Source organism: Tetrao urogallus (genome assembly GCF_951394365.1).
Source record: "Tetrao urogallus genome assembly, chromosome: 3".
NCBI classification, from domain to species: domain Eukaryota; kingdom Metazoa; phylum Chordata; class Aves; order Galliformes; family Phasianidae; genus Tetrao; species Tetrao urogallus.
The window spans coordinates 15,869,336-15,891,175 of NC_136815.1; the positions used below are offsets into that span (position 1 = coordinate 15,869,336).

General features: G+C 31.7%; 1 protein-coding gene across 3 annotated transcripts in view; it reads left to right on the plus strand.

Annotated features, from left to right (window-relative positions):
* The window catches only part of CSMD3 (CUB and Sushi multiple domains 3), a gene marked incomplete at both ends in the record, with an annotated part of 527,537 nt that overhangs the window by 471,775 nt on the left and 33,922 nt on the right, over positions 1-21,840 (plus strand). For 2 of the 3 annotated variants that reach the window (XM_079533061.1, XM_079533063.1), the window contains 8 exons: positions 982-1,167; positions 2,486-2,680; positions 3,102-3,275; positions 10,162-10,335; positions 11,033-11,206; positions 13,304-13,489; positions 18,248-18,421; positions 21,327-21,509. In XM_079533061.1, the coding sequence (XP_079389187.1) occupies positions 982-1,167; positions 2,486-2,680; positions 3,102-3,275; positions 10,162-10,335; positions 11,033-11,206; positions 13,304-13,489; positions 18,248-18,421; positions 21,327-21,509 (1,446 nt within the window). The remainder of the gene's footprint in view (positions 1-981; positions 1,168-2,485; positions 2,681-3,101; positions 3,276-10,161; positions 10,336-11,032; positions 11,207-13,303; positions 13,490-18,247; positions 18,422-21,326; positions 21,510-21,840) is intronic. The other variant, XM_079533062.1, reaches the window with a different exon arrangement.

The following is a 21,840-nucleotide window of genomic DNA, read 5'->3' on the forward strand; positions in this document are numbered from 1 at the left end:
CGGAACCATAATGTTACATTGCTAATGAAGCAGGTTTGTCTTTCATCAGACCAGCTCACAAAAAAGGCAATAATTGATCACTTTTTTCCTAAGAAATGTACATAGTCTGAGAGGCTTGATTCTTCATAGCTACTCAGGCAGAATAGATAGTCTCTTATTGTTCAACATTCCGCTTCAAAGTAAAGTACTTAAGAATTAAGTGCCTAAGCCCTGTTTTGGGGATCAGATTTACATTATATGTTTGCTGTTAAAATGTTAAAATGTTAAAATGTTAAAATGGAAAAGACTTTTTTTTTTTATTATTTTATTTCTCAAACAAGGTTTTTTGAAAGAATAATTTTGTGCTTTCTCTCTGCTGAGTAATGACATATGTATATATTTTTGGTGGGGGAGAGAGCTTGCATTTTCATTTGCTAATTTTAAAATATTTTTAAGTGTACTTCATTTTTAATTTGCAAGACGAAAAATAGAATGTTGAAAGTTAATATTAGTGTTAGCCAGGGCTTACATATTATATCTGAGAAACCCGAGGTACAAACTAGATTTCTCATGCCTCAGTTTGATACTTTATTTATTCAGCCATGCTGGTCCTACTTTCCCAGATATTGTCTATCAGATATTGTCTATTTCATCTTCAATTATCTTCTTTTTTCTTTTTCTTTTTTTCTTTTTTTGAATGAATAGCTGCAGGGTTATGAACCATGATTCTTTTTTTTTTCTTTTTTTTTTCTTTTTTTTCTTTTTTCTTTTTTCTTTTTCCTTTTCTTTTTTCTCCTCTATCAACAGACAAAAATTTTCTCTGATTTCATTCCCTAAAATGTTAAGGTAGATTTTTTGTGGACTTAAAATTCACATTAATGAGTTAAAAAGTCATTTGAATGAATTTATCATTATTGAAATTGCAGTACATAAAAACTCTGTGACAAGAAGAAGCTCACAGTGAAAAACAGATACAATGACGATGCCTTTCTCTTTAATCAGCAATATCTTGTGGAATTCCTAAAGCTCCAGTAAATGGTGGGATATTAACTACAGATTACTTAGTTGGCACCCACGTTACTTACTTCTGCAATGATGGGTACAGACTATCTTCCAAGGAACTTACTACTGCAGCCTGCCAGCCAGATGGTACCTGGAGCAATCATAATAAAACACCTCGCTGTGTAGGTAAGTAACATGCAAAAATGCAATAATGCTGGACATTATGTTTATTTATCAAAAGTAGAAAACATCATGTCTCTTATCTTTCAGCTTTCAGGATACTTTATGTGTAATTGCTGGTATTACATTATTGTGAAGTATATATTTTAAATATGTACCTGAGAATATACTGAAATATTCTATGAAAGTGGAATAAATACCCTACAGATTACTGAACATATTCAAGCTGATAATAATTTTCTGATAAATCAAAGTTAATGGCTGTAGTGTTTTATGCACAAGTAAGCTCTACAATGAGAACTGAAATGTTTATATGCTGTTCATAAACCTTATTTACTATCCAGAATTCCAAAGTATCTGGTATTCTGGAATACTTCTTGGAAAGTACTACTGATTATTTGTATCTACCCCATCATTATAATCCTACACTATCTAAATTCTGGGAAACATCAATGAAGAGAAAATGCTTGCTCAGTTCCAAGAAGTAGGTAACTTCGAAGTGGATATGAAAATCCAGGTGACTATAAGCGTGAGATAGCAGTACAAAAATGGCTCATGCAGATTGAGGTTATTTCACCCAATGCATTTTAGAAACAGGAAGAAAACATACTCTAGAATAATTTGCAAGGGCTCTCCCTTTTCCTTTTTTGTGTTGTTCTTGTAAATGCATTACCTCATGCCTTTTCCTCTGCCTAAAGAAACAAAGTTAACAGAGTGAAAGAAAGCAATATCCAGGAAAGATTTTCCTGTGTCATTTTTCTCTTGATCAAGGGAAAATTTTATGCACACTAACTTTTCTATTAGATCAGGTGTGTAGAAGAATATTTTTTTTTGCTTGCTTTTGTAGGATGTATATGTTGAGTTAGGACATGAGATAAAGATGTATTGCTGCTGAAATCCCTCAATATGGATATTACTTAATGTGTCACCACTGTGCAGTCTCTCCAAGTATTTAAAGTCTCAGATAATTCATCTGGGTAAAAAATAATTCCTATATTTAAGTTTGCCTGGTATTTTATTAAATATTTTGATATGTAATGTGTCACATCAATTTCCTAACTATAAATCTATAATGAATTCACTTATGGTATAGATTTTATCTTTACCAGTTGTATAGCCCAGCATATTCTAGGCACTGCTCTAAGCCACTGATCATCAATAATAAATGAGAGAATTGTTACTTCTAACCAAAGGGAATTTTAAATACAACCTTATTCTTCAAACATTATGTCAACATGTTTAAATTTATTTCTAAATTAATAACAACGGGTTTTTGTAATTTGCTTGTACTAAACTACGAATATGTGTTTTTGTCATTTGGAAGTTGTTACATGTCCAAGCATCAATTCTTTTACACTGGAGCATGGAAGATGGAAAATAGTGAATGGCTCACATTATGAGTATAAAACAAAAGTAGTTTTCAGCTGCGATCCAGGGTATTATGGCTTGGGACCAGCATCTATTGAGTGTCTTGCTAATGGCACCTGGAGCTGGAGAAATGAGCGACCTTACTGCCAAAGTGAGTAAATGTTGCATCTGTAACTGCTGTGTAGGGTCCAGCTGGTAATTAACTAATTTGACATTGAAAGTACTCAATTAGAAAAGTTTTCCCTATCTCTAACCTTTTAACCAATGTAATTAAATAGCAATTAATTAATAATGTTCCAGAAAGTGTTTGTTGTTTGTTTGTTTCTTAATTTTACAGAGAAAATTTTTATTTTTATTATTATTATTTTCAATTCTAGCGTATTATTTTGGGGGCAATAATAGTCTTTGTATACAGAGTTCTTCTACGTAGCAGACAATACTTCAGGCTGCAGCATTTATTTAGATGTTTGATTAATGTTGCATAGAATCATAGGATCATAGAGTTACATATTATTGCATGTATCTTTGTGATATAAAGGTATAAATTTCTGTTCTCTTTTGCTTTTATAAAGTTATATCTTGTGGAGAACTTCCTACGCCTCCAAATGGAAATAAGATTGGAACTCAAATCACATATGGATCTACAGCTATATTTACTTGTGACTCAGGATACATGCTTGTTGGCTCTGCCGTGAGGGAATGTCTGTCCTCTGGACTCTGGAGTGGAATTGAGACCAGATGTTTAGGTATGGGTACAACTGTCATGGCATGTCTATTTTCTTTCTCTGTAGCAGACAAAAGTAAGTAAAGTTAGTCAACTTATCTCTTTCTGTTACCCTTCCAAATATAAACGCTAAGAGAGTTCTGCAGTTTAAAAATTCGTGTTGCTGTTTTTCCTATCAAAAGATAACTGTGCTAATCTTTCCACAAATTGAATCCCTTTTTCAGTATCTGCCACACAAGCAAAGCCCGTGTTATTGCACTCCTCCATATGGCTTTATAACAGATCTATTCACACATAGCAAGACTGATTAATTTCAGATCTGTCACCTTTAATATATATCCTTACTAAAATAATTGCATAGTAGATCTGAACTTAGTGAATATGTTATAGAATTAATTTTTACAATTGCAAAAGATACAATAAAAAATATAAATACATGGAAACACAAACAGGAGCATTTCAGTTCCTGTTATTATTTCTGACAGAAAATCCCTCTCCAGGTATGGTGTATACAGTTTGAAAACCCTTTGGTTGTACTTGTTTAGGCATCTTCACTTATTTAAAATACTCAGACACCAGACACTAAGTTGTTCACGAAAAAGGAACACCTGAACAATGTAACAATTGCAGTATTCCATTTTAATTCTTTAGTATTTTGTTTTAATTCTTTGTTATTTATTAATATGATTAATTATTAATATGATTAATTATTAAATATGATTTGAGTTACAACTGTAGAGGCATTGATTTTAACTTTATATGCAACTGTAGTTTTAGTTTTAGTGGAAATCAAAGTGATGACTTTGTCCCAGTTTAAGAAAGTAACGTGAAAGACACAGAAGTATGAAAATATAAAGGAACATCTGTAAATGTAGACTTTCAGAAGAATCTGAAATTAGATATTAACTGTTTATTGCAGATTGTTGTTCTTTGTGCAGATTACTGTTACCCTTTTACTTGCTGTTACCCTTTGCAGCAAACTGCTGTTTGCTCCAAATAGTTTTCTTTTGGTAGTTCAGTATTACTTGGTTGGTATAAATCCTCACTTAAGCTTAATCTGAATGACTCATGAATAAGCAAAAGTGTTGCTTATCAAGCTGCAAGTCTGAAGCTGGAAGATTTCCTGACAAATAGCTGAAGGGAACAGGAAGTTCTTATGCTTCACTTTTACTGTGAAAAGCATTTAGCAGAGGGGGGAAAGAAAAGAAGCTATTTATGTTTGATTTTTTAAAATATTTTTTTATTTTTACTTTTTAGCTTTCTTTAAATTGTGAGAAAATTCAGGACAGATTTCTAAATCTTGCAGGTTTGGGGCACCATAATACATGTGTAGCCAAAACATGCTGATATTTTTTCATAATTAGGAGTTTATATGCAATGGCTACAGCTACTCATGTTTGCAGAAATATAAAAATTAGAGCAGAGAAAAAATAATCTTAAAAATGCCAAATTCTATGCTTGTTGTGAACAGCACCTAGGGAAAATACACATTTTAGGAATTTGCCAAAATAACTTTATAGCAAGTGATGCTTAACAGAAAATAAATTGATTTCCTCTGACATTTGCCTCTGGAAATAAAAATCTAATATAAACTTAATAATATTAAAAGATTGCTTAGTCTTTACTTGATTTTTGGATTCAGTTGGCTACCAGTGTATTTCTCTTTGAAGTGTTGATGATTCCTTTAACAATTAGATAACATTAATGAAATCATACAAGATAAAATAATAAAAATTTCCAGGTATTCAGCTCAAAATCTCAAGCTATTTTTTTGAAAGTTAAACTCCAGTCTTTCGTTTAATTATTATGTTAGACAACGTAATTTTCTTTTCATCTATATATAGTTAGAAAAAGTTATGAATAGTGAATAGTTTTCACAGTCCTATTTTGTCTTGCTTTTTCCATTGCTATTTCTTTTCTTTCAAGGAGAAGAATAGTACTTTATGGCCATTGAATCTTAGGAGACATTGTTTGGCAAAGAGAATTAGAACATTTAATACAACTACACTTCTTTTTGAACACCGCATTTTTCTATTTAATTCTTTTTTTTTTGTTATTTTTTTTATAAGAAGATGTCATCAGTTGGATTGAATGGGTGCACAGCCCCCAAGAAACTGCCACCTTAATTCTAGCATCCTTATATCAGGAAGAAAAGGCTAGAAGGCATAAAGAGCATCAGAAGGCATCATAGGAGGCATCAAGTACAGAATGGGAGATAATTAGGTGACAGCAATAAAAATGCTTTAAGATTTGTATGCGTGCCTAATACTGGAAATATTTTGGAGACACAGAAAAAAAGTGGACCAAAGGAAGCTTGCTGTGGTCTGCATTTCTCCCTTGTCCTCTGTAAAACAGGAGAAGAGCAGATTATTTTTCAGCAGACAGGAAGGCTGGAGTCATTTAAGGAAATCCTGTCTATTTCTGTAGGTAGGTTAAGGTTATACTAACTCCTAGATACAGCTGTATGGTAGCTTGACACTTTAGATAATATGTGTAGTTCTACCCTAAAAGTTAATGATTAATTTTAAGTATAAATTATCCATGTAATGAGACCCGAAAGATCTCAAAGGGTTTATGAAAGTCTGTCTTTTGTTTTGACTTTTGACCCATTTTGTTCAGAAAACCTAAATTACAGTACAGTACTATGGGAGTAGTCATATAAATGTCATGATCTCAGTTAAGCAAAATGCAGTGGGAAACTGAGTTCTGGATCTGTATTCTTATTCTCTCTAGCTAGTGAGGAAAAAAAATGTTCAAATAATAAAATAAAATCCTAACAAAAATGACAATGACAAAAAATATTTTTATAACTAGAAAAAATCCTCAGTTATTGTTTTATTATTATTACTGTTGTTATTTTAGTGTCACTCACTAGCTAGTTATTAAAGCTGGCCTTTTTCCAAGGAAGAAATACAGAGATTCTGCTTCATCATATTTTATCATGAAAAACGTGTAAAAATAAGAAAAAAAGGATAGAATATTTTCAATCAACTGCCCAACCTGAAATAGGCTAACTGATGTAAACTTACTGTTAATCTCGGTGTTATTATAAAGATTTGCTTAGAGAATTAACACTTGTCTTTATAAAATGCTAAATATTTATCTGAATTTAAATACTGAAATGGGGCTTATTTGATCAATAAGAAAAGGGTGTCTTGTCTACATCGCTAATACTAGAGTTTTAATAGACTGAAAAAGGTAGCAGAAAAAAAAGCTAAATTGATTAGAGAGAGAGTTATACATCAGAATTTGTTCATAGACTCCATACAGTGTTATTGGGATACATTTCATTTTTTTTTAAATGCGAAATAGCAGTAGTGTCATTTTTTAAAGATGTTGTTTGTAACCTGGATAATATTAAGGAAATATATCCTTGTGAGAACTGTAAGTTCTGCAGAGGAGAAGTGAAGTTTGCTGTTGAATAATATCCTGGATATCTTTTTTCCGAAAACATACTGATACGTAGATTTCTTTCACTATTACACTGCGGTTTTGAGTTATTGATGAATAAAATAAGCACATGTATGGTTTTGCCATTCAATCAAATATTTTGTGTTACTTTTATTCCTATTTTTGCATCTCAGAGAGTAATCTTCACTGCTGAAAATAAGCCTGCTTTACAGCTGAGGTTTCAAAGGTTCTGTCATTAAGTTGAGCTCTGCATTGGTGGAGCTCTATTTCCTGTTAAGCTAGGTATTTTATTAGGTGTTCAGATGTTATGAAAATCCTTTATTGAGATTTTTTGCCTGATTTTTTCTTACTTAATGGTATTTCTCTACAATTATTTTTCAAAATAGTAGAGTAACCTAGATAGAAACAGGCGATGTTGTAGACCTTATTTCCCCTAATATCTATTGCTAAGTAAAACATTCCTATTGAATGTTTTTCTTCATATTTCACCCATTGCCTGCACAAAAAAAAAAAAAGTATTCTAATTCAGTGTTTAAACCTACAGGCTGCATTATGATCTAGAGGCCTCAGCTGGATTCACAGCCCTACTCTAAAGGTCTTTCATAGCTGTTTCATAGTAATATGGGAATTAACTTGGTCTTATACACTGAAGTAAAGAAACTGAAAATGTATGAGGCTATACTGAGAAAAAGAGCATTCTAGAATGCTAGTAGTAGTGTGAAGTCAATTTAATTACTACTAGGATGATAGAATTTTTTTTTTCTTTTTTTTTTTTTTTGATAATAGTATTTATCGTAACCTAATTCTTGGATGGAGATTTTGATTAACATTTGCTTATTTTATTCTTGCATTTCTTTTTCCATGAGCTAGTTCTTACTACATTGAAGTACACTGACTACAGACAAATGCTGTATTCTAATGTGTTTTTGTGCATTTAAGAATGCTTTGTGTTTTGTTTCTCACTCACTTATTCCCTTCAATATAGATCAGAAGTACTGCTTGATCTACTTCTTCTCTCTCATTTTTTCCATAAATTTTATAGCATTCTTTTTCATGTTCTAATAGACTTCCAGGAGTTGTGTTTGTATTGTATCATTTGCTTGTAATTGCTCTTAGAACCAGAATATTAACTTGGGGATGAAAAAAAAAAAAAAGTGATCTATTGCATAATAATAGTGCTATTAATCTTTCATCCATGGTAAGTCAGTATTCAGTGTCTTATTGGCTGTGCAAAAAGGAGTGGAAATTAAAAGTAGAATTATTAATTCTTAAATGTTTTCTCATCTATTTGCAAAATAAATGTCCTGGCACACAAGAGAAACAAAAAACAGAAGACAACAGTTGTTCTGATTTCAGACCTTTGTTCTCCCAGCAACACTCTCAGCAGTCCTTTGCTTTCCAATTTCTAATCATTTTACTTTTGTTTTGAGTTTTCTGCTTAGTTTTGTTGTTGTTTTTTTTTTCTGATAGATTTTGTTCGTGTTTACAGAGAGCTCTCTCAGTATGATACCCAGTTTTCAGTATTTGCATTTAGTCCCCAGTGAAAACAATCAACCTGCAAAGCTTAACTACTAAACTCTCAAATGCATTTAAGAGGAATAATTTAGGCCTCTCATTACATTATAAGACATTCACTTCAAAATAATATTCAAATGAAAAAATATATTTGATGTAAATACATTAAAATGAAAATTTAAAGTAGAAGTCTCGTAAAGCAAAAGCCAGCAGAATTGATCCATGAAAACTACACAAATATTCAATAATTATTGTGGGCATGTGTTTAATTTGTAATTAACATTTTGGAATTCCTTTCTCCACCAGTATCTTAAGAGAAAAATGACAAAAGTGAAAAATTCTACTAACATTCATGAGAAAAATGAATTAACACCTTGATTTTGAATCACACAGAATCATACGATCTGGGAAACAAACAAACAAAAAAATTCCAATGAAATAGAAGACTAAGTAATAATGATTTCAGATCTCAGTGTTTCCTATCTGTCTCCGCCTCCCTCTCCCTCTCCTTCTCCCTTTCCCTCTCCCTTTCATAGAATTATCACAGAATCACAAGGTTGGAAACAACCTATTAGATCATCTAGTCCAACCACCTCCTCATCACCATTGCCACCACAAGCACTAAACCAAATCACGCAGATCCATTTCCCTTTCCCTTTTCCTTTCCCTTTCCCTCCATGCTTTTGGAGAAGTAATGATGGCAATTACTGTAAGGGAAAGATCTTAATTAATTACCTTTGATGGAGATCCGGTCTACAGATTTTCAGAGTAAAAAAATAAAGCTAGTAAAAGCACTTATGGAAAAATATTAATGAGTATCTGATGTTATTATAATGGAGAGAATTCGGATACATAAATCAGTGCAAATTTCATTTGTGGTCTCAGAGGTTCTCTAGTCAGTAACTATGTATACCATTATATACACCTTATTTGGCAAACATACTAAGCTGCACCAACATGTCAGATGATGTTTTGAAAACTAAACCAATAGGGCCAAATCCATCTGGTGGTTTGATTGCTGTTGTTTGTTTATCTTCTAGATTTTTTACATCTCTCAGTCAGAAAAATACCCTGTGAGACTTAAACTTCCAGAGGCAAGAAAATCTCAGCTTTCCCAATCTATTTTGTATTTTTTTTATAGGAAGTTTCTAACCTTCAAAGAAAGAGAAAAATACATCAGAGCATTATAAAGGCTCCAAAGTTAAAAGGAAAGAACAAACAGTTTTGTCTCTAAATCTATTTTCTCACTAGCAACCTCATGGCTTTAAGGGTTTTATGTTTTTTTTTTTTCTTTAGAATTATAGGACAAATGGGGAACAAAGGAGTTTGAGTGTCCAGTAATATTTTTTCCGCTTAAACTTAAGTACAAGTTGTAACACTACTTGCTTTCCTTATTTTAGTTTAGTTTAGTTTAGTTTAGTTTAGTTTGAGTTCTCTGTCATGTGACATCATTTCCATTTTTCAAGTTAATTGGTGAATTGTTGTGCTTATTTTTAAGTTCAGTGAGAAAAAAAAATAGTAAAATAAAAAGATGCATACTTAATTTCTTCCTCCACTTCTCTGGATTAAAAGTGCAAGGTTGAAGACTAGTCCAAAACACTGGTTTTTGACAGGACATTTGGATGTAGTTGTAGGATAGCGGGATATTGTTGCACTGATTAACTTCAGCCTAAACAAATTTATGTTTGGGATTCTTTTGAGACCAATGTATAAGAAAGGCAGATTTCAGTACCAAGTTGCCTAAAGTAATTTATTCTCATTGGAAGAATGCTGAATTTATGATGCATGCAGTTTTATTTTTGTGATGGGAATTATTTCTATTTATACTGTGTAATACTGCAGTTTTCCCCGAGTTAATAGAAATAAACACTTGATTGTTTGAATGGAATATTTCTTTGTTGTAAATTAAGAGGTATATTTAAAATTTCTCTGACATATTTACTGACAATATTTGTTTTTATCATTTAATTTGAAAAATCTAGCTGGTCACTGTGGTATTCCAGATCTTATAGTCAACGGTCAAGTAATTGGAGAAAATTATGGATATAGAGACACGGTTGTATACCAATGCAGTCCTGGTTTTCGGTTGATTGGTTCTTCTGTACGAATTTGTCAACAGGATCACAACTGGTCTGGTCAGCTTCCCTCTTGTGTGCGTAAGTAAGCATGACAATGCATACTGATTTCCGCTACCGAAATGTCCTTCTCAGACAAGATGAGGAGTATCTTTGAACTTTGAAAAATGAGGATTTTCAAGTGAATTACTACTATGATTAAATGGTTCAGATTCAGTAATATCATTGTATTGAATACATTTTAGTCCACCCACAAATTTTCTGTTTTTATATCTTCATTTTTGTTGCTGAAAGCTTCATCATTAAGATGTTAATTCAGTACCTTTACTGTTCACTGTTTGCTGTCTTCACATTGTTTTACACAGAAAAAGAGATACTTAAAACTTCAGTAATAATTTTATTTTATTTCTACTTCATTATTAATAAAAACATTACTGTTTTATTTTTTACACTTTATATTATAACACATGTGGCAAGGAAACTAGACTCCACTGGACTTTGCTAAATCAGAAAGAAATATCTATAATTTCGGAAATTATTTTCAAGCAAATTTGTGCTTGATTTTTCTTATATCTGCTCTGACAATAGGTACTTCTGTAGTCAGTTTTTGTAGGAATGCTAAATATGTATCTTTCATGGAAAGCACTCAGTGTCTTATTAAAAAAAAAAAAAAAAAAAAAAAATACCTTAAAATGCTCTACCGTGTAAATTATAGTGATAATTATAAATCATGAAATCTGATAACAGCATTCTCTGCCTTTGTTTTGTGTTATGCTAGCTGTTAGCTGTGGGCACCCTGGTAGTCCGATTTATGGAAGAACAAGTGGAAATGGTTTCAACTTCAATGACATTGTAACATTCTCATGTAATACTGGTTATGTTATGCAAGGACCAACCAAAGCACAGTGTCAGGCTAATAGACAATGGAGCCACCCACCTCCAATATGCAAAGGTATGAAGCAAGCATTTACAGATTTCAAACTCAGTTGGAAAATAAAGGTTGGAAAATAAACTGAAGGTGAAGGGACACTATTAAGACAAAATGTGCTTTAAAACCAAAAAATCATAAAACCAAAAATCATAAAACCATGACAACGTCTTACTAATAATCATATAATGTTTCATTTTTCAGTTAGAATATAAGAGGTCTCTCTTATATTCAGAAAGTTGTCAGGACAACTGTTGCAGAGAAACTTTCTTATGTGTTTGCAGTTTTTGTTGATTTTTTAAGATAATTTTTACAAGTTTCTTAAGCAAGTTTATGTAGAGAAGACAAGGAACTTTTTAAAATCTTGAACTAATACACCACATTTTTAGCCAGTATAGTTCAAAATTGCACAGGAAAATGTACTTTTTTTGCCTATTTCATTTCCATTTATCTGACTGCTCTGCTCAACTATTTTTTTTTTTCCTTATTCATTATCATAATACATTTGGGTACTTTCCCAATACCCTAAATTATTTTAGGCCCTGAAAGCCCAATATATCCTGGGTTTCATCAAAAGCATGGCCAGCAAGTAGAGTGAGGTTGTTCTCCACCTCTACTCCGCTCTCATGAGGCTGCATCTGGAATACTGGTTCAGCTCTCTTTCACATGAAAGACCCAACAGTTGGAGCTGGTCCAGAGTAGAGCCAGAAGGATGACCAAAGAGCTGAAGCAACTCCATTATGAAGATATGAAGGCAGACTGGGAGAGTTGGGTCATTTTTTCTGTAAGAAAGATAGATAAAGATTTTTTTACCAGACCTACTAGAGATAGAACAAGAGGTATCAGCTTTAAACTGAAAGATGGTAGATTTAGGTTGTAGATAGAGAATCCATTTTTTGATGTGTGATGAAACAATGGAACAAGTTGCTCATAGACACTGTGTATGCCCCATCTTTGGAAATGTTCAAAGTGAAGTTGAGTGGAGTTTGAGAAATCTAGTGAAAGATGTCCTGCAGAAGGGGTTTGGACTAGACATCCTGAAGGTCACTTCCAACTTAAACAATAATCAAATTCCATAATTCTAAATTATTTTATGTATTCATATGTTGCTTTTCTTTGCTAAATTGTCCTCCACTTACTTTCCTTCAATCACTTTGCCTAAAGTGGTAGTTGACAGAACTTTATTTTCCAAGGGTCTCTTTGTTGTGAGAGGCAATTGTTGTTGTTTTTTTTTAATTTGCAATACTAAACACGTATTGTGGATTAAAGGTAACTAATAAATCTGTTTTTCAGTCTAGCTGCTGTAAATCACTTTGTTGTTTGGGTATTGCACAGTAAAATGCAATTTTCTGAAATTTTACACATCTGCAAATCTACTGGTTTCAGAAAAGACTTTAAGAAGAGCCAGCTTTGTGTAGGACATCATTACTGGTGCTTGTAATGTGCAGTGTCTCACCAGAAAAGTAGTTTAGCTGTAAACTGCCAAAAAAAAAAAAAAAAAAATCAGTATTTTACTATTTTTAAATGTATCAAACCTAATGTAATTAGGAATTAAACAAATAAATAAATAGATAGATAGATAAATACATAAATATATTTTAATCATCAAAGTTTACCCATATTTTTAAAAGTTCATATCTATTTGTTGGGCTATTTCCTTGTCCTGGAAGCATCACCACTGTCATCACTATCTGATCATCTGTCCTTTAGCTCAAAAAATGTGTCTCAAAGATGTGATTAGTCATCAAAATGTTAGTATAGGCTTATAACTACATTTGCATTGCTGTGTGCATTAGACTAATGGCACATTTGCCCTGTAACCTCTTTCCAGCTGTGGGTAAAATTTCAGTAAAGGAAAGGATATTAATTGAATATGTTTATATGTCACTTATAGCAGCAAAGACTTTTACAGTGTTATCTTATTGTGAATAATCATTTCCTTTTATTTCCCCTGATTTTAGCCTCTGCAAGTTTTATATAATCTTCCTAGTTCTGTATAATAATATAATAAAAAGAAGGTATTAACATGTTTGAAACATTGCAAGTTTCTCATTCAATGGATAGGAGGCCATCTCAAGACTATTTTAGTAACCTGAAGTCTATACTTTTTTCTCTTTTTAGTGGTGAATTGTTCTGATCCTGGAATTCCTGCAAATTCCATACGAGAGAGTAAAATAGAACATGGAAATTTCACATATGGCACAGTGGTATTTTATGATTGTAATCCTGGTTATTTTTTATTTGGTTCTTCGGTTTTAGTTTGTCAACCAAATGGCCATTGGGACAAACCACTGCCTGAATGCATTAGTAAGTAGATAATGTGTATGCTTCTGTTAAAAGTGTTAACTGGACTAGATATTATTTTACACAACATTTCTATCAGTACCAGAAAAGCAATTAGAATAATCATATTTATTTACATATATGTGTGTGCAAGAATGAGAGAAGTGGAGCTTCAGTGGCAGCTGAAGTACAGCAACTATATTGTTATTTCATGCAGCAAATAGCATTGAAATAATGAGAAATGCAATAAAGAAAACAAAAAAATCTCTGAATACTTCAGAAAAACTTATCCATTTAATTTATCAATACATCTCAATTGACCACAAAACTACAATGATACTGAATCTTAAAAAATACAGGGCCAACTATTGGATTATGCCACTAATACTTTCTGGACATCATCTGGGACAACAGCAAGATCAAAATATCTGAATACATTAGGCAAACACCAAAAAGAGAACCAAAAATGTCCTTTAGATGTTCTCAGCTTTTCACACTACTTGAGTAAAAGTCATATGCAACGTATCCATCAGGAAGGCAAAGAGATAAACACAAAGATTTTTTGTTTGTTTGTCCTGAAGAACTTTCTATCTGTGATGCCGTAGATATTTCATAAATTTTTCACTGACTGGGATGCTTGATTTGCTGAGTTCTTTATAAACTTTTATACAAGATTTTACTTTGGGATCAAGTTTTCTCTCTGAGTAAGGCTAAAAGCTTTTTCACTAAGATAAATGGAAAAACAAAGTTTCCTTGTTCAGGAGTCATGGACGAACATTTACAATACATTACATATTTGTTCTCAATTTTACTTTTTTTTGCTTTCAATAATTAGGATTTTTCCAATTTTGCTATCCTCTCTCTAAAAACAAATCTGCTATTTATTTATTTTTACTGCTGAAATCTCCTGGTTCTGGATTTTTTTTCTACTTTGTACAGGATAAGCAGATTAACTGTAATTCAGAATTATTTTTATAATGGACTTAAATTGTTACACATTCATTTTGGTATAACAATACTGTTTCAGAAATACAAATTTTAACTAATAGTAACATATCTCCAGGTATCTCCTGTATGTAAAGGTACAAAGATTTTTTTCTTTCCCTTTTTGTGTTTTTCTCACTTAATCTTCATGCAGAATTGTCAGAAATGATTTACTACTGCCGATTTTAATCTTTTTCAAGTTTTCCTTTGGCAGTGAAAGTGCTACATAGAATTCTGAAAGGGCATCCTCAGCTTTATTTGCATAATTTGTATAAAGGGGTTGAGGAATTGTAAATCAGACATATCCAAGGTATTCAACAATCACAATCATAGAGCTTACTAAAATTACTCTGATGCATCTACTGTACATTTTTATAAGACCCCATCAACTTTTAGGGTATTTTGCAAATTGGCTCTGTTTTGCACATATGCAAGGCAGTCATTCAGTTGCTGGTATTTTCCACTGTAAGAGCAATGGAAAATAAGCTAAAAGCTGGCTGACTGTTTTCCTTTGAATCTTTGTTGTTGTTGTTTGTTTGTTTTTTTTTACCTAGCTGGAATTCAGTCTTTCTTTAACTGCACTCAAAGAGCTTATCTTCTTCTGAAATACTAATAGAGTAATGGACAAGAGACACACTGTGACAAAGAAAAAAATTATTCACCTGTAAAGTAAATCAGTTCCTTTGAAATGTGATGTTCTACAACATGTTCTGATCTTTTAACTAATACAAATCCTGTAAGAAACTGTTGACTAAGACCATAATGCTTTTTCAACTTTTCCTTTCAATTAAAGACTTTAAGATGCATATGCTATTCAGGCACATACTACTAGAAAAGCACTTTAAATTTGTAGCCTACTCAGAATGAAAGATACATTTTGACAGTATACCTTAGAGAATTTCAGTGACCATATTTGTTTCCTGGATTGCAGAGTATTCTCAATTAAGTTCTCAGAAATGTACTTTAATCTGTTATTTGTAAACTACCATCTAGACAGAATTCCCATCTTCCAAGCTCGAAATCCAAATAATATAAGCTAGTTTTTTGCTGATGTCTTTGTCATCCTCTCAATAATTCTATCATAGTACCTTGTCCTGACTTTTTTTCCCTGACAATAGGACATATACAGCCATTCTCAGCTATCAGATAGATAGACTCATGACTTGTTGACAGCTCTGCAGATTATAGAAAGCCTGATGATATGCTTTTTAATTTACTGCTCAAGAAAAACATAACATTTATAAATTGAATTGGACTTCAAACTAACAATGTTGTAATTTCTTTGATGCATAATCACATTTGACCAGAAACTGGTGTAAATTTATACTTCTTTGCAGAATGTTATATCTTTTATATAATTGGTCAGTATTATCTTTGTATTTAATGATTAGAAGGTGTTGGTTTTTTTGTTTGTTTGTTTGTTTTCTCCCCTAGGAAAAAAAATAGTCATTGAAATCTCACATTTGATTTTTTTTTTTTTTAATATCTTTTTATCAGAATTTCATTTTCTAGATTAGTTATTAGGATCCGAGGACTTTAAGGTACAAATATGAATGCAGAGAAAAAGTTTGTATAGGAAATTCCCAAACTGCATATTGTAAGGTATTGATACAAAAGTAATGTTTCCTCTGTGATAACATCTTTTACTCTGAAAATGGCAGAAGAAGCAAATGAGAAAAATAAAGATGACAAAAAAAAAAAAAAAAAAAAAAAATCAGCAAAATTTGTAAGCATTGTTCAAAAAAAGAAATAGTTTCATTTTACTGAAGCCTAGATGGTAAATATGCTTTTTTACTAATAACTTTCTAAGTTCTTTCTGTAAAATCATAAACAATAGTAGATTTTATATAAACGTATGACTAAACAAATAACATGATAACAGGAAGTGTTTGATTTGTATTATGAACTAGTCTCATCATTTTACAAGTCTGTCAAAAAGTACAATGGTGACTAGTTTTAAATCAGAGCCAATCAATCACATAAAACATCCCTAAATCCTTTGTGGGGCTGAAACAAGAGGGTTCTGGGATGAAGAAGGATCTTGAAACAAGAAGGCTAATTGGATCCTTGAGAAAATGTGACACTGAAATCAGTGTATGTATAAATGTAAACCACTAAGAGTGAAAGTAATTATTAGAAAAATATTTACACATAGCTTTAATGTTATATTGTACAGCCAATGTGCTGTTGTACAAATCTGAATTACTAGAGAATGGAATAAATTCTTGACTTTGATTAGGCTTCTGATTAAAAATACAACAAAAACCTGCTGAAAATGTTATGATATTGAAGATGATGGAGTGTTGATTTTAAACAATCAGCAACAATAATCTGTATGATTTAAGGGCTGTTCCAGCAACCTGGTATTTGCAGCTGCAATGTCTGATTTTCAGTATATATATAAATATGAATATTTGGTCAAGATTTGCCACATGCCATACACAAGTGTAAAAAATAAATGAAATGTGTAAGGTTGGATTAATTTGTAGATAGAGTGAATTTGGCTCATGAATGTTAATCTTGTTTTCAGAATTTGCCAAATGTAGCTTGCTTTAAATTTACTATTCACTCTGAATTCTTAAGTTTTTTCGTATGTTGGCTTCGCATATGAAGGTGTTTATTATGTATGCTCTTAAAAGACACTAGTTAATTTTTTTCAATACATAGATTTGTTTCCATTACGTGCATTGCTTATATATAATGCTCTTCACAAGGATGCATAAGGCCTTTGAAATTTTACTTAACTCTTATTCAGTAGCTAGATGCCTCAGTAGCTTCACTGTAATGTTTTGGAGCTTTCCAATAGATGAAAGACTGCTAAAATTGTTGCAGTGACACTGTCCTGATTTTAGATCAAGTTTCTGAAATTTCACCTGTTTTTCATTCCTAAAAATATGACTGCCTTGACAAAATTATAGCAAGAAATACTTACTGTATTTTTATATATTAAAGGCAATTAAAGGACAAAAATAAGTAGCTAAGCATTCCCATATTCTTTCTTGAGTTTACATATATCCTGACATTTAAGCCAGTTTGCAGAATTAGATATGTATAACTGCAATCTGTAAATGAAAATCACAAAAAAGGCAAGATTATGAGGGTATTAAAAATTAATGACAGTATGAAAATATCTTGCAATCAATTACCAATCAAAACTTGTACAATGAAAAAATAATAGAGATGTGATAATTTCTAAGAATGTCAGACTATTCAATGCAGTCTCTGCAGAATTAGCATCAATGGATTGTACATATGAACAGGCTAAAGCAAGAAATTGTTAGAATATGTACACAAATACTTTATTCATAGAATGGAATATCTTAATTAACCAAAACCTGTGAAGAATCATGGAATTAAGGTTTAAAGCAAAACTTAATTATCTTGTTTATAAGCCTAATAGATGCCACAATCAATAATTAGGGCCCAGTGAATGAGAGATTCAGGTTTGTATATTCTCTAGTTCGTCAGCAACTGGCAGATAATGTCTTACTGTATTTTTCTCTGACAGATGCATGCATGATTGTGTGCTTGTATATGACCGTGCCATAAAGCTCAGCTTTGTGAATGTCTTTGGACATCAATATCTTTATCTAAAACACGTTTTTGAAATATAGAAGCATTTGTTCTACAGCTTTTTATCCATAATGAACTTTATACTTATCATGCAAAGTGCTCACCTCCCTGAAGCCCTAAGAAGGTCTTCACAAAATTTATATATGAAGTTATGAAAATGATAACTACGAACTGTTTGATCAGTGATAATAACCTTTTTTTATCTCCAATAATTATGCATTGTAGTGATTGACTGTGGCCATCCTGGCGTTCCTCCTAACGCGGTCCTATCTGGAGATAAATATACATTTGGGTCTACTGTTCATTATACTTGCACAGGTAGACGTTCTCTGTTAGGGCAGTCATCTCGTACATGTCAGTTAAATGGACAGTGGAGTGGATCTCTTCCTCATTGCTCAGGTAATATTTTTGAATTAATGAGTGTGCTCAGAAGTTGCTTTGAATTAATTTGATTTTGTAGTACATTCTATGATTGATTTTATCAGAAAGCCATTTTAAACCCGGAAAATAATGTATAAAACTTAAATAATATTTTAATAGAAATAGAAAGAAGTAAAGTCTCCCAAAAGGGAGAATTCTACTAGCAAAAAACTAATATCTTCACAACATGATGTTTTATTTATTTATTTATTTATTTGTTTGTTTATTTATTTATTTCCAAAGTAATTAATTTTTACTTTATGAAACCTCTGTCATGTCTTAATTGTATAATACATACATCTTTTTTAAAAAAACCCTAAAAACTCCAAATAATTTCAGATTTATAGTACTTTATTTTGAGAGAAAACTGTCTAATCCTTCTAATAAGTTAGATCTCACTGAAGTCAAGATAAGTTACCAGATCAACTTAACATTTAGGAAACTATTTCACAAACTTAGTTTAACAGCATTGATCACATGAAAAATGGAAATCTAAGTCACAAAAATAAATTAATCCCAATCTCATAATTGTAGAAAATTCTAATCTGATACAATCATTTTTTTCTCTCAGTTCATGAAGAAACATTGCTTTGACATAGGTTACAGTTAATTTGACCTAGATTATAGGGAATCAAATTCTGACTGACCGCAGTTTATGTACAGTTGTTTTCTCTAGCTGTTCTGCATCAAGCAAGTATTCTATCTTAAAACATCTTTTAGACTTTCTTATCAAAGAGTTTATCATTTTAAATTAATTTGCAGGTTACTATACAGAATGACCATATTTTACAGGAAACAGTGTGTGAATCTATTAGTCTTCATTATTAGCCTTGATAACACGATTCCACAATTGATATGTACAAGGGCTGTGCCAAAAGTAATGCCTCTTATTGCATTGTTTTGATAGTGTCAGAGGCAGGTATTAATGGTATTGCAGTAGAGGTTGAACCTTCCCACCAATATTCCATTAAATTTTGTTGTCATGGAAGAGATAGCTGCATAGGAGCAGTCTTGACAAAAATGCATCTGACAAGGAAGTACATATAAAGCAAAGATGAGCCATCAAACTGCTCCATAAGGAAAAAATTGCACCCACTGACGTTCACTGAATGTATATAGAGACCAAAGTGAATATGAGCACAGTGAGGTGGTAGATGCTGTGTTTCAGCAATGGCAACAGCAGTAGTGGGTCATCTCAACTGGTGCAGATTTTTATGAGCACAGCATGCAAACTCTCATTCATCACTGGCTAAAATGCATTGCTAATGGTAGTGACTCTGTTGAAGAAATTGTTTTGTTGCTAAGACTTTATCAAATAATGTTATTATTTGTTGTGCTCTTTGTTGTGCTCTTTGTTGTGCTCTTTGTATCTGTGGTGTCTTAGGAGGCATTACTTCCAGAGCAACCTACAAACATTAAAGACTTAGACACTGTCTTTTTTTGGTGGTGATATCGTTAATAAATAATAGGTAATTCTCAGCTGACACATTATTAATCTTTTTATATAAGAATTCAAAAACGCTAGGTGAACAAACATAAAGTTTTTGTTACATTACCCTTAAAATGTTTCCTATCTGTTACATCGCACTTTGTGTTTCACATTCCAGAGCTAGAAGGAATTTTGATTTCCCATTGATATCTTCCGGCATTCAGTTTTTGGTCATCATAAGCATGTCAGCTGGAGTCATAAATTTAGAGCAATGTAGAATATAAGGGCAAAAGTTATTGTGTACTAACTTAAGTAGACAAATAATCTCCTTTTAATGAAAATGTAATGCCAGCTGAGAATTTGTTACATGAGTGGAGCATGGTTCTTATTCAGAGTTGACTGTGAAAGCCATTGAATTAAATCTGTGAGGTAATGAAAATATGTTCTGTTACAGTGTCATAACACTATTAACTCCCAATGTGATTAGTCACTGAGAGAAGCTGTTTCTGTAGCTTTCAATTAAAAAACAAATAAACAAAAACTGTCAACCTCTCTAAGATTAAAAGAGAAATAATTTCTGGTAACAATTAGGTATTAAAAAAGAACACAATTGACTTTACATGAGAAATATTTAATTCATACTTGCACAGCAAAATGCTTATTTTTTTTCCCTCAAAATATTATTTTAGGCATTATGGCAACTAACTTGCTGAAAATTGATGTGTTATTATAGAAACTTTACACTTATGGAATAAGTTTGCTATAGTTAAAAAAAAAAATAAGACTGCAAAACAGAAGGATTCATATCTTGAACTAAAGCTTTTTGAATTTTAAAAAAAGTAGCAGACGCTAGATATTCTAAAACTTATATGTTATTTGACTTGACACTTGGGCTGTAATTTTACCATTTATTTCTAAAGAGGGATGGCAGGCTGTTTTACTAATCTGAATCATATAAAGATATAGGTAAACAGAAAAGAGCTTAGATTTTTGAGTACACGAGTTTGAATCAGTCATATAGCTGTTATATCTGCTGGAGTTAATATGCTAATTGTAAATGCTTTAAACTGTAGTCCTAATTGTTTATATCTATATTATATAAAACGACAGTGTAATTTGCATCACCAAGGTTTTTGCTTTCTAATTTTTTGTTGTTGTTGTTTTGTGCTTTTTTGTTTGTTTGTTTGTTTTATTTTTGTTTGATGATGTTCTTACCAAAAGCTTAATATCTTTTAAGGAAACATTGAGATAATTTCTGTTCTGCGTTTATATAAAATTGGTAAAATTCAAATGATTTTTGAATCAATTTTGTCATTATGGGGACTCACCCATTCAGGTGTATCTTTATTTCTAAAAAATATATGTTTATTTATAAAGTAAATAGATGTAAACATATTTTACATGCAGTACCATAGTATTTCATATTTATTCTAACCTCGGTATTTCAAATTTTAGGTGATACAGCTGGTTCTTGTGGTGATCCAGGTATCCCTGGTCATGGGTCTAGGGAAGAAAACAATTTTAAAATTAAAAGCACAGTACATTTCAGCTGTGATATTGGATACATTCTTCATGGCTCAGAAGAAAGAATGTGTCTGGCAAATGGAAGTTGGACTGGGAGACAACCTGAATGTAAAGGTAGATCAGCAAAGATACACTCATTTTACAAGATCTCTTGTTATTACACATACTAATCAGAAAAAAAAAAAAATTTACATTGCCAGTTTTGTGACATGGTTTTATACTGGCCATTAAATTTTTTCCAGTAAGTTGTTGCAATGTAATGTGCTTGACACCAAGATGCAAATTTAAAATCATTTGCTAGCAAGAAAATTTGCAAATTTAAAATCATGCAAATTTAAAATCATTTGCTTTTCTAAAATAAGTTCTTTTTTTAATTGTCATTATTTTTAAATACACTGGACTATTTGTTTCTTTTTGAGCGAACATCAGCTTTATGTGTTAACTA